Source organism: Ornithodoros turicata, chromosome 1 (assembly GCF_037126465.1).
Source record: "Ornithodoros turicata isolate Travis chromosome 1, ASM3712646v1, whole genome shotgun sequence".
NCBI classification, from domain to species: Eukaryota; Metazoa; Arthropoda; class Arachnida; order Ixodida; family Argasidae; genus Ornithodoros; species Ornithodoros turicata.
This window is the reverse complement of record NC_088201.1, coordinates 208,236,098-208,249,582: the sequence shown is the minus strand read 5'-3', so window position 1 is coordinate 208,249,582 and position 13,485 is coordinate 208,236,098. Positions and strand designations below refer to the sequence as shown.

Genomic DNA, 13,485 nt, shown 5'->3' with positions numbered 1-13,485 from the left:
GTCTCGTGAACAGAACAGAGAGCTGAATACTGTGGTTGGACAACGTTTTATGCCGTTGTTTGTTTTTTTAGACGTGATACGCGAACGAGGGAGTCCGGCTCTCGTAATTTTAAACAACCTCCCTCACCAACGTCATCCTACAAAGTCGGAATATCCTGATGTTCTTCCTGCGTTTTCCTCGATCGCTGCGACACAAATGGGGGCACAACTTCCTCCGAAGTCTACCCAGGACGTACGGTCTCTCCTAGCAACATGACCTGACACCGGTAGAGGTGTGCGCGGGTGCGGTTTCGTCCGCGGACAGATATAAAGCGTTTTGAAATCCGTTTTTTTTTTCTCGCTCTAAATTTTGATAAATATCGGTAAAGCACAGTAAATTTTTTCACTGTTCGTCCCCTATCCAGGCTTATAGCCAAGACTGGTCGAGCTGGTCGAGGCAGCAGACGCGGTGTCCCCATGTGGCGTTTCAGTTAAGAGTCAGAATAAACCTCTACCCGAGAAACGTCATCATGACGTTGCTAGACAGACTGAAACCGGAACAGATCGGAAGGGGAGAGCTGGGTTCCAAGAATGGGCACTTGTTCGCTGCCTCCTATTGAAAGAAAACAAGGACCGAAGGTCGCGTCCCTTTCAGGGATCATCGTAATCCCCTCAAGACCGTCGCTTTCTTGCGTGACCTTGTTCGCCCCATAGCTTCGAGCTTAGTTCAACTAGGGTTGCCACCTTTCGTAGTGAAAAATACCGGCTGAGGGAGAGGAGGTGGAATAGAGGGAGAGGAGGAAATGTTCGCAGGAAAGGGAAAGTAAGTGAGGGGTGGACGGTATACAGAGAGAGAGAGAGAAAGAACGAGCGTACTGGGTCAAGACAACAATGATAATAATAATGAATAACTAAGAAAACGACTGGCGACTACGGAGTTGGGTCTGTGCTCCAGATTTATTCAAGCTGCCGTGGAATGTTGAAAGGAAAACCCCGTAAAAGCCCCTATGAAAGGTGTTGAGCCACAAATACCGGCAAAAGGCTGCCGGTATCACTTTCCTACCGGCAACCGGCAGAGAGAGCAAATAACCGGCCGTGCCGGTGTAATACCGGCCTGGTGGCAACCCTAAGTTCAACCCTACCAAATCGGTGGAGCTGTCGAACACTCTGACGTCATTTGTTTACGAACAGGGAGAGGTCTATTCGTCTGCTACTTCGATTCACCGTTCTGCGAATTCAAGAACTCGCAAATGACCGCAGCTCACCTGGAACCTGCTGACGTAAGTGTTTAGACAAAAAGTGCAAGACGCTTTCCAGAAAATCAGTTTTGAGAAAGACTGAGAGCGTGTTGCGCTTTATTTCCAAGTTTTCCCATTTATAGTACGCGAGGACGTTCGATCACCACTCGCAGACGACGGTGGTTCTTCTCCATGGCCACGACCGTTGAAAACACGTGCCTGATTGTCTGACTCTTAATTGTTACGTCACGTCGACGAGCGCGCAGGCTTTCTGTATTTAGGTGGAGGAAAGATCTCCAAAGAAACCATTCGAATGTAATGAGAGTAGAGCGAACCTTCGTTAATATGACCCCCGATAATCTGACATACGCCCTTTACGACCATACTCCTGGGGCACAATGCAGTGAAACCTCTGCAAATCCCCCGTTAACATGACAGTTCAGCATTATGACCAAAATTTTCGGGAACGACCATGGTCATAATAACGAGGGTTCACTGTATTCCGCTTCGACTAGTCGAAGATGGCATGTCGCTCCAAAGCTCTCTGGAGCGATCGGAAGCAACCAGTCGAAGACACCATTAGAGAGTTCTAGCAAAGTGCGTCCTCCCGCACGGTACCGTCGGGGCGACCACGCAACTGCGCATGCTCAGATGACGTCACCCTCACTGTATCTCTCCGGCCGTCGCCGTAGCTCCGCTAGCCGCCATTACCGGAGACATTTACGGTAGCAGTCTTCAGCATGGCTGTGTCGTCTGCTACGGTGGCACCTGCTAGAAAGCGATTTACAATCGCCGACGATCAACATGTACTCTGCGAGGTGCTCGCGGTGAATCCCTATGAGTCTCCGGCGAAATGGGCTTCCATTACGGAAGTGGTAAACATTGTTTCCGGCAAAACCCTCACAACGAGAGGCATAAAAGAAAGGACAGAGCTCCTTTTCTCGCAATTCAGGATACCAATGCCGTTTCCAGAATCCGTTTGATAGGTAGTCTACAAAAAAAATTGGGAAGGAAAACCATTATATTCTATATTTTGTTCATTGCGCATCTCAGAGACGCGTCTTCCCTTCGCCCCCGGCGAGCGCGTCTCCGGTTCACTCCGGTTTGCTAAAAGTGTTCGCGCTGGCGTTGCCCCGGATACGATCGGTTCGCATTCACCGTATTTGTTGCCGATCGGGAGCTACAAAATCCGATTTGCTAAAACTCTCTATTATTATTCACTTCCAGGGTAATAATCCCTATCTTACTCGGCTGCAGATTACATTCGTTCTGAGAAGACAACGAAACGTTATCACCACCCGATTCGTAGCGTCCCAAGCAGCACAATGTACTGAAAGTCGGGTGCAACAGGGGTGGACGGTATGTGTCTTATCAGTGTTCCTTAGTTTCACGAGTTTGTTCAAGGCCTTCCACCTACCCGTCCACCCCTATTGCACTCGACTTTCAGTACATTTTGCTGCTTGGGGTCGTATGGAATGACGTCTTACCTCCCAGGCCACCTGGTCCTTTGTCTCCGGCGTACAATCCTCTTTGTTCTTTAGCACTGTCCCCAGCAGTAAAGAGTCCGACAGAGACGGCTGTAAGGTACATCTTCCTCTCGGTGCTTTAGAGGTTACCCTCAGGAAAGGTGTTCGTTCGCGTATACTTTGCTTATATGTACGTTGAACGATCTTTTTTGTCCTTAGTAAAGATACGGAAGACATCTGTCACGCGATGACAGCTTTGAGACACAGACATCCTGTCTAGTTCGAACACGTGCTTTTTTCAGTTATCTATCGCTCCCGTGCAAGTGTTTCTGAGCCACTCACCGTTATATGTCAGGCATGCAAAAGCGCCCTGTGGTTCATAGATTTTTTTAACTATATAATGTGCCGCTATCCTGTGGTAGATATATTGGGCAAACCGGGTGGGCGCCTGAATATGCGACTTGTGGAACACAGGGCAGCTGTAGCGAATACGACTCCATCCACCCACTCAGCAATCCACTGCCGCAACTGTGAATGCAGACCTTTTTTGAACAGACAGCGATTTTAGTCTGCTTCAGGCAGAGAATTGTTAGAGACGTTTCAGATGTATCATTTACCTTGAAGGAACGACAACAACTTCCTTTTGAGATGGAGAGTGGGGAGGTTCATCGCAAGGGGCGATACTCTACCCCGTTGGGTGTGTACTCTACCCCATTGGGTATTGGGGCTGGTGGGGATGTGGGGAATAAAATAAGGAGCCCCTTCACAATAACGATCGAAGTCCGATGGTGTCCAGAAATGTCAAAAGAGCTTTGAGCGCAGATTGTTGTTGGGCTGGATTGGGTCAGGGACCAAGCAATGTCGATAGGGAGAAGGGGCGAGAGTCCAGCTGACTAAGGGACTCGGAGAGTGCGGTTCGGGAAGGCTGGTAGTGTGGGCAATGGAGAAGAATGTGCTCCAGAGCCTCAACTCACATACTTCGAAGGAAGGGGTGAGAATCGCGTTTGCCAACCTTCGATGAGGCTGCCCCGAGAAAAGATAGAATAGCGAGTTTTTGTGTATCGTACGCTATTGCCTTTGCGTACGTAACGGATAGCGTAGTGTTTCTGCGGGGGAGGGGGGGTGATGTACGGGGAAGGTGCGGTCAGCCTGCTCTGAAGTGGTTGATCAGTGCACCCAGGGGAGGGAAGAAGGAGGGAGGGGAGAGATTATGGTGGCACAGGAGAGGGAGGGGCGTGCTAACTCTCTTGCTCTGGGATTTGGGTAGTCCGAGAGGACTACCCACCACAGAAAATATGCGAGCATCCCTCAGTAGTCTTCATTGGGAAGCTCCCTGTACCACAGTGACCGCCAGCTTTATTGGCGAAGTTACCCCATGCAGGTGTTTCTGCGCACTGCGCGGAGCTCTCTTTATGCTTTGCTCGTGCGCACTACCACCAACGCTATCTCTTACGGACGCAAAGACGATAGCGTACGATGTACGAAGACTCTCTAATGTATTGCTGATAGTCGTTAGGATTGTTTTGCTAAGAGGGGATAGGATATCTTGCTGATAAATACACCACCCGGCTGCTTGCAAACAGTGTACGTCACAACGCCAGGTGTCGCGACCAGTCGTTCGCAAAATAAAGCCACGGGCGTTGGCAGTCGCCGGTCACACGAGTTGTTTCCGATGATGGATGCCATCGCGCGAAGGCGATACGAAGGAAAACTTCATGTGCGATGCAGATACTATCCTGACCTCATCTCACGAAACGCGAAAACCACGATAGTTACACGACGGCAACAACTACGCGCGCTTGGTTTGCCAACGATCCACTCTTTCCCAACCTCATGATATCTTGATGCGCCGTGCCGCGGCGGGCGGTCTATTGTTAAGAATGTCGTTGCTTTGAAGTTACAGCCTTCTTGCGTTTTGGGGGAGAGTAAGGTTCGGGAAGGTTGGTAGTGTGGACAGTGGAGAAGAATGTGCTCTAGGTCTTCTACAACCCCGCAGTGACAGCATTGGGGAGAGTCAACTTGTCTCAAGCGGTAATATCGCCACTGCGCTGTAAAAGCCGCATCGATCCCTTAACGAACTCGACCCTCGCCCCCCCCCCCCCCCTCTCTCTCTCACAAAATTGCTTGATCCCTGGCCACATCCAGCCCACCAACACCCCTGTCCTCAAAGCGCTCTTCACCTTTCTGGATACCCCGCATCATCACCAGCGATGCGGCAGAGTATCGCCCCTGGCGATGAGACTGCCCATTCATCATCTCGCAATAAAGTTGTTGTTTGTGTTTTGCTGGGCGTGTCTGGGGACGCTACGCCCGCGCTTGCTGATAAACCTCTAGCCGAGAAACGTCATCATGACGTTGGTAGACACACCGAAACCAAAAGAGATCGGAAGGGGAGAGCTGGGTTCCACGAATGGGCAATTGTTCGCTGCCTCCTATTGAAAGAAAAGTAGGACCGAAGGTCGCGTCCTTTTCAGAGACCATCGTAATCCCCTCAAGACCGTGGCTTTCGGGCGCGACCTTGTTCGCCACTAGCATTGAACGTAGTTCAACTCTACCAAACTCGTGGCGCTGTCGGACATTACGACGTCATTTGTTTACAAACAGGTAGAGGTCTATTGACGGTGGCTCTCGAATGCTTTTGCGCGTTATGATTGTATGCAATAAAAGTTTCCTTCAGTTGCGAGTAAGCGGTTGTGCAGTCTATACTTCTTTCCTTATCCATGTCTGTGCTGCTTTGTGCTATAGTTTCATGCTGTCTGTCTACCCCTTCTTCGTACGCGCGTGTGTGTATACAGTGAAGCCTCGTTATTATGACCATGGTAGTTCCTGAAAATTTTGGTCATAATGCGGAATTGTCATATTAACGGGGGGGTTTCAACAGAAGTTTCACAGCATTGTACCCCAAGAGTATGGTCGTAAAACGCGTATGTCAGATTATCGGGGGTCATATCAACGAGGGTTCACTGTACTCCGATACGCGTCGGCTAACAAAATTCAGTAGCTGTCATTAGCGAAGAACGCTGTCTCTCTCTCTCTCTGTCTCTCTCTCCCCCTAAGGCTGGATTAATGTTAGTTGGAGCATCCTGCATAATGCCAGTTCTACGAACTGAATTGCATGTTCGGAAGTCAGCATGTGCACTACACGGTTACATTTTGTTTATTTTACTTCATATGGTTTCGGGGAGGGGGGGAGAGCGTCTCACAAAACACTAATAGTTCACGGAGACTTAGAAGACTTGAGGCACGCCTTGGAGAACTTGTGGTATATGGTCTGGTTGGCATTCCTCACTTCCCTTTTGAAGACTTTCTTGCAGCACGCATCAAAAGTAGCGTTTGCTGCGGTGCTGCCAGCGACCCACAGGAACACATCTTCGATATGCAGAGAAAGATAGGAAATACCTTGACTAGTAATGCTAAATTATTCATATTCTAACTTATGTAAACGTCCGCAAAACTATGGATATTTCAATAGTACTTCCAGGGTGTCTACCGGCGTGAAGAACCGGGAATTGTCGTGGAATTTTGGTGCGACTGGAAAAGTCGGGCGATTGTCAGGGAGTTTGCCAAAAAGCAGTTTAAGTTGGGGAAAATCGCGTACAGGTGTACGCTCCTGCATACGATCCGAGAACACTACGCGCGCATACGTTTAGTCTTTAAATTTTAGCGGCATTTTGAATAAAAAGAGACACTGGTTTGAATGAGGTTGTTACCTTTCTCATCTGGTGAGGCAAAAACACTACAGGTGGAGTTGTCGGTGTACAATACAGGAAAGGAACCTGTAAAAAAGGATCGTACAGTCGTAAAGTACAAAGCATAAATTCGGGGTCTTTGTCATTTTCGGGAAAATACAAAAGAGTACGCGTTGGATACCTTTCGCTGGATGCACAAATGTAGAATATTCCCGTACAGTGTGAAGGCATATGCCATTCGGCTGCAAACTGTAATTCTAAGCTGCAAGCTTCGATATATCAGCACCACTGCAAAATGTTGGAGCGAGGTGTAAAGGTGGTATCCGCGAAGAATTCGGAACTATAAATGTGATGTCCACTTGGAGATGAAAAAAAAACACCAGAACAGTTTCGCAAAATTCGTTCGTCTTTTTTAATAAAACACCGAATTCTAAACAAACTGCCAGCTTCCGGTTGAAACTGCCGTTCCTTGCTTTGCCTCTTCCGGTGACGTAATTGGTATTGCCGGCGAGATTCCTAATCGTTCAGCTGACTGTTTCGCCAGGCTGGTTGAAATCCGATACCACCGAAAGCATGAACGGAGATGCTTCTACCGACTGTTCGGCAGCAGATTGCGAGTCTGAAGACCGCATTTTTTCACGGACTGCCTGCCTTCGTAACCGACTCCAGTGACGTCTGTCCGCACACTGTTGCCTGAATGGACCATTTCCATATTCGCGTCGCCCCTGGCGACGGAATGTCGAACGTCGTGTCTTTGCCCCCCAATAATGGTGACACTTTTCGGACTGGCACGTTGCGTGGGAAAGTGTAAGCAAGAGAAGATTGGGAGAAGAATGGTGGAAAGAGTGAAAGCGCATTGTACTCGTTACCAGACCTCAAACGTCCGCGTAACCTTGAAACCGATTATCTCCCCACAATGAACATGACAGTCGCTCGCAAGTGGGTCCATAGCGATGTTTTCCGCTCAAAGATGGCGGACACAGGGGCTGGGCATGGGCATACGCGTTGTCGGAAAAGGTCCATTCAGCCGGCAGTGCGCGGCCGGCTGCAAAATCCCATTAAATTCCGACTGTTTTTGAGTGTTTCGAAACGAAATATTCCTGTCACATGTATTTCGGGCACCCACTGTTCCGATCGCACCTTCAGTTCAACTGCGTTTTTCACTCCGGACGCCACTTTTAAAGGAGCAATGATATTTGCGCCATGCGGTGTACTGCAGTGCGTACTTACAAAAATAGTCGTAGAAAGCAGCGGCGGACGTCCAGCACTACCCTCTCGTGACGCTGATACATGTTTGAGCTGTACCGCTGTACGTCACGACCAGCAGCACCTCACACCACCACCACCACCACCTGCCAAAGCCCGCTTCCTTGAGCGACGTGTTATAACAATCTATACCCCTGCGTTTCGATAGTCATAGAATTGAATGATAGTCGAACGTTGCTACTCGGCCACATTGGATTGCCACTAAACTGGATGGTCATCACCTCGATTGAGACTCCTGGTACCTGATTGAAGCTGTCGCTGGTCATGGAAAACTGCCGGTGGCAGTTTTTGTGCTCAGCGAGCTACAGTCACTAAATAAGCTACGTTTCAGAGTATCGACACTGAGTTCCAAGCGCGAGCATGCGCCATCTTGTTTCCGCACCACCCTACCCACGCGCACGATGCCATCTATCGTGCGCGGGTGAAATGTTCCTTTCGTTTGCAAGCATCAGTTGACTGCCTCGAGCTCGCCTTGACATCCTCGGGACGCTCTGGTTGACAATGTCTATCCCACAGGGAGCATTATGTTAGCCGTCTTTGATCCTCAAACGGGGATGGTACATGTTGGGAGAAAAGTTTACGGAACACGCGAGCGGCGTACTTTTTCTTTGGTGCGACGCCCTAGCGGCCGCCGGAAGTGGATGAGTTCACTGTTTCGGAGGGGTGGAAGGGTGCGCTGTGAGTGACACACAGCGATAGCTTCCACTGCCCAGACACACCCATGCCCTCATGCGACACCGGACTTACCACTGTGTATCGGTAACAGCGCACGCTTCCACCCCTCCGAAGCAGTGAACTCGACTGCTTCCGCCGGCCGCTAGGGTGTTGCACCGAAGAAAAAGTACGCCGCTCGCGTGTTCCGTAAACTTTTGTCCCAACCTGTACCGGTGTGGTGCGGAAACGAGATGGCGATCCTGCTCTCCCTTGGACCCCAGTGTCGATACTCTGAAGCGAATCTTATTTAGTGACTCTACAGCGAGCTAGCAAGCGGTAAACAAAAATACGAAATAAAGGGGCAGAAGTGTGTAGATACAAGTTAATGAAGTGCAAAATAATGTGTAATCTGAGTGACCCTGTGTAATTAGTATCATATATTGACTTCTTTACTCTTCGCCACGGCGCCCCGCAACGTCGCGCCTGCGCAGAGCACCCGTTGAGCCGCCTGAAAGTTAATTCGTCTCCATCCGGTGACACGAACGAAAAGAAGTAAAATGCAAACAAATAGACAATAAAGACAGTATTGAAGTTCCAAAATCATGTTCTGCACTAAGGTTTGCATCTCTGCGCATACGTTTTATCCTACAGAAGCTTTATGCGCAGAAGTCGTTTCTTCTTCTTGGAGAAGAAGGTACACTTCAAGAAGAGTAAGTGTAAGTCGGTTACTATTTTTGCGCGCTAACTGTAACTGAAACGTAGTTACTTTTCTTGAGTATCTTACCCACTAGTGATCCGAGCTATTATGAATCGTCTTCCATCGCCCATTGTGACACCAAGGGTTAAACTTATGCGCTGTTAAGAAATACTTGGGATTTTCCCACAAAGTAAAGCGTACGTATTACGTAGCCAGTGACTTGAAAGTATCTCGCTACTTTTACAAAGTATATCGGGAATTTCAAGTTCATTTTCATAACGTGTGACTTCGTTAGTGACTTGGTTATTTTTTTTTACGCAGTTACTTAACTTCTATCTTCCTCATCTCTGATACAATGAACTCTGGTCCCTTAGCATGGCTCACATATGAGTATACGATGCTGTGAGAACTTACCGAATTCTACGCTGCCAAAATTGAGACGATTGCCCTCTCCAACAACGGTTGTTACCTCTTCTCTTCTGCAAGATCAAACGACCAGCATTCAGAGGTTGGCACTTGGGACTCCCGCTCACCCATGCTCAGCTCACCCGTCACACTGAGCACGAGTGAGCATGTTCAAGAATGTGAATTTTGTCAAGTATGTCGCGTTCCTCCGTGTAGCAGCTGCATGCGCTTTGGCCATGAGACTGCCTTTAGCTCATGGTGTTATGCTACCATTTATTTATTTATTTGCATACCCTCAAGGCCCTGAGGGGCAAGTAGATGGGAGTGGTGGTGTTACACAACAAAAATGGGCAAAAATATATAGGATAAGATAAGTGGGTAGAATCGTGATATCTAAACATCAAACATAATCAACATACAACATAATCAAACAGTAACAGTAAAAAAACAAGAAACAAACATATAAACATCCTGATCATGGGTTGTGATTATAGTATGACGGCTACAGGGCGCAAGCATGAACAACAAAGGGGAGAGGGTGAAGAACGAAAAGGAAAACAATGAGAGAGAAAGAGATGCGGGCGTGGGTCACAGACTGAAATAATCTAACAGGCACTTCTTGAATTCTTTAATGTCAGATATAGAGGCAAGAGACCCGGGCAGGTGATTCCATTCAAGTGATGCGCGTGGTATAAATTATGAGTGAAATGACTTAGTTGAGCAGAGAGGGAAGCCATTGTGACTGTTCAGGATACCGAGACTGTCTCAATGGACTATTACGATGTTTAGATTGATCCACTTAGTACGTTTATATTTATTCGACTCTTTTTTTTTTGTTTCAAAACGTGACTGTAAAGTAATTACGTTACTTTAACCTGGTAACTGTAGCCGTAATTACAGTTACGATTCAAAAAGAGTAACAGAACTTGCTTACTATTTGTGCAGACTAACTGTAACTGTAGCTTACCCACAACAGGTGTGTCTCATAGCACAGGAAATCAAAATCTCGAAACATTTAAGCAACTGAAGTCAGGGCACCTCGTATCATCACCGAGGGTGACGTGGCTATGGTACTTGCACCGCGCAAAGAAGCGCGATCGAAATGTGCGTCTAGAGGAGGAAGTGTCCTCGCCTTCATTTGTTTCCCTTCTTTGTGATAAGACGGTTGTTTCGTTTTCTTTCTGATAAGATGGTTGTCCAGAGCGTCAAGATCAAAGCGGGGGAAAGAAAGGTAAAACAAGAGGCAGGAACAGTTAATTCCTCTCCCCGCATCATCAGTGCGGTCTACATTGCGAGAATCGAGCAGGCGGGACTAAAGCGTAATTTTTACTAATTTTTTTCCCACTATTTCTGTTGCGATATTGTGCATAGTTTTTGTTGGGTCTGTGGTTATCCGTGGAGGACTTCATATTTCTGTAAAAAAAAAAGTGAGGTTCGCTTGACAATTTTCAAAGTTTAATTGAAAACATAAATTTCCCGTAATTAAAAATTGTCCAAAGCCTCCCTTAATGGTGGCAAAAGTTTCCAGGAGGTAATTGCCGAAAGTCCCACAATCCTCCGGCGAGTGCGTCGCCAGTTAGAATTTTTTATCACGTATAGGTGAAACACCCTGTATATTATCTTTGACTTACCTCCCTAATCCGCCTCTGGTGAGCAATGTCCCATTGTGATGATCATCATCCTTCGTCTCATTTACCTTCATGTACGTACATTTTTTCAAGCGGTCGGAAGTTGCCTTGAAGAGGTAGAAGGTCTCCTTCTCAAGCGCCTTCACCATCTGTTCGAGAACTAACGTTGCCACCACTTATTTTAGAATTTCCGAAATCACTTTCAGATCACAGAAGAGAAAAATGGAATTTTTTAAAGGAATATGGGAAAGCCGGCTGGGGAAATATATTTTGGAAAGTGTAGAACAGAGCCGCGTATTAAAAGGAAGTTTGGCCATTGAGCGGAGCCTCGCAAAGAGGCTCGACCTGTCAATCACAGTTGCGCGCCTCCCATTGGTTTGTTTTCTTTACTAAAAAAAAAAATCATGTTCCGCGCAAGAAGGCTTTCGCGGGTCAGGAAAGCCTCTTCCCTGGTCTTGCAGTTCGGTGACGTCATCGCATCCAAGAGTGGGGGCGCGACGCCGGATATTGAGAGTATGGTGGAATTCCCTCTCTGAAGAGCTGAGAAAACGTCACATGGACAAGTCCAATCAGTGAGCGCCCTCTGGCGACCGGCGAGGGGGGAAGGGTGTCTGCAAGTCACGGTCATGTGTGATCGGCTTTTAGAATGTCATTATGTCTTTTCGGGGTTAGCGCAGGACGTGTTTAATACGACCAGAAAGGTAACACCGTGTTCTACGCGACATGGTCGTTTGGGCAATGAAGGAAAAAATACACAGTCCAGTGGGGTAGTAGTGGGGACACAATAAGACCAGGGAATGAAGCACTCCGACATGGTCGTGTCATAGAACTCGCACTCATGAGCGAAAGTCGGCGTATTTACAGAGGGCTTTTCACTTAGTATACTGCGCTGCGCTCCCATTGGTGTGCATCATGGTGTTGCTATCGCTGGGGCTTCCGCCCTAGCTGCAGAGGGAGTGCAAGTTTGCGAGAAAGTACAAAAAAAAAAAAAAGAACGCGAACTGGAGGTGCGATCGGAGTTGTGGGTGCATGTAACCGCAATATTTTGGTTTGAAACTCTCATTAGAAAATGAATTTAATCGGATTTTGTTGCCGACTGTGCGCTCCCGGTTCACTTCAGGCAACAGTGTGCGCACCGACGTCACTGGAGTTTGTAATGAAGGCAGGCTGTCCGTCACAAAATGTGGTCTTCCGAGTCGAAATACGCTGCCGAACAGTCGCTAGAAATATCTGCGTTCATGCTTTCGGTGGTACAGGTTGGGACAAAAGTTTACGGAACACTAAAGCGACGTACTTTTTCTTTCGGTGCGACACCCTAGCGGCTGCCGGAAGCGGGTGAGTTCACTGTTTCGGAGGGGTGGATGGATGCGCTGTTAGCGACACGCAGTGGTCGCTCCAGTGTCGCTTGGATGTGCCTGGGAAGTACGAGTTCCCTCTGGCTGTGTGTCGCTCACAGCGCACCCTTCCATCCCTCCGAAACAGTGAACTCACCCGCTTCCGGCAGCCGCTAGGGTGTCGCACCGAAGAAAAAGTACGTCGCTCGCGTGTTCCGTAAACTTTTGTCCCAACCTGTACCGGATCGCAACGAGCCTGGCGACCGCCGTCAGCTGAGCGATTGCGAATCTCGCCGGTAATGCCAGTTACGTCACCGGAAGAGGCGAAGTAGGGCAAGGGGTCGTTTCAACTGGAAGTTGGCAGTTTGTTTCGAACTCGACGTTTTTTGATGGTTTATGAAAAAAAAACACGAAGTAATTTTGCGAAACATTTTTGGTGTTTTCTTCGTGGAAGTGATCTCCAAGTGGATATCACATTAGCTTCAGAATTCCGGATTCCTCGCGGACGCCACCTTTAAAACTCGTTTATTTAATACGCAACCTGATTTCGTAAGAAAAATTTGACCAAGTAGACTGGTGGAGTGGGGCCAAAACGTTAACCGTATCGCGGTCTCATACATACGTCCCCGGGCGCGGTAGTCCCTTTCACGTAGAGACATCTTACCTCCCATGCAACTTGGTCCTTTGCCTCGGGTTTGCAGTCTCGGTATTTCTTAGCACTGTTGGCAGCAGCAAGAAGTACAACGGAGAATAAGACCGGTACAAGGTACATCTTCGACTTCGTGCTGACGAGTGGCTAACGCCCGGTGATTTACAGTAGACTTATCGGTACAATGCATGATCTTTATCCTTAGTACAGATACGGAGCACATCTGTCAATCAATTACAGTTCAATTACAGTTCCAATACACAATGACCACTTTCCGAATGCCACCTGTCATTCAATGGCAGTTCAATTACACTTCCAATACACAATGACCACTTTTCGATTGCCTGGGGACGCATGTGGTGGCGTGACGTTTACGGGACAAAAAATGTTACATATTACGCGGTTTGTTGTTATCTTGATTGACAGTAACGTTTCTTTCATGCAGGTGGCGCTGAAACACTCTGTTCTATGTCAAGCATG

At 48.0% G+C, this 13,485-nt stretch overlaps 2 protein-coding genes across 4 annotated transcripts in view; one reads left to right on the top strand and one right to left on the bottom strand.

The window, feature by feature from the left end:
- LOC135379009 (mucin-12-like) overlaps positions 1–13,485 on the top strand; it is a 546,819-nt gene that overhangs the window by 352,163 nt on the left and 181,171 nt on the right. The window lies entirely within an intron of this gene.
- LOC135379007 (allergen Arg r 1-like) lies at positions 5,818–13,165 on the bottom strand. 2 transcript variants are annotated; one of them, XM_064612238.1, is made up of 5 exons: positions 13,021–13,165; positions 11,026–11,182; positions 9,404–9,468; positions 6,394–6,459; positions 5,818–6,052 (listed from the first exon to the last, which is right to left on the bottom strand). In XM_064612238.1, exons 1-5 carry the CDS (start codon positions 13,025–13,027, stop codon positions 5,901–5,903), a joined length of 447 nt encoding a protein of 148 aa, XP_064468308.1. In that variant the 5' UTR covers positions 13,028–13,165; the 3' UTR covers positions 5,818–5,900. The 2 variants fall into 2 exon arrangements, with proteins under 2 accessions (XP_064468308.1, XP_064468306.1); XM_064612236.1 differs by having other exon boundaries at positions 11,026–11,171.

Excerpts from the sequence above, each read along its gene's own strand:
- LOC135379007 (XM_064612236.1), bottom strand. The coding sequence starts at position 13,128 with ATGTACCTTGTACCGGTCTTATTCTCCGTTGTACTTCTTGCTGCTGCC. Across the intron at positions 11,172-13,020 it reads AGGACCAAGTTGCATGGGAG|ATGGTGAAGGCGCTTGAGAA; the intron begins GTAAGATGTCTC and ends GTTCTCGAACAG. Across the intron at positions 6,053-6,393 it reads TGCCTCACCAGATGAGAAAG|ATGTGTTCCTGTGGGTCGCT; the intron begins GTAACAACCTCA and ends TGCATATCGAAG.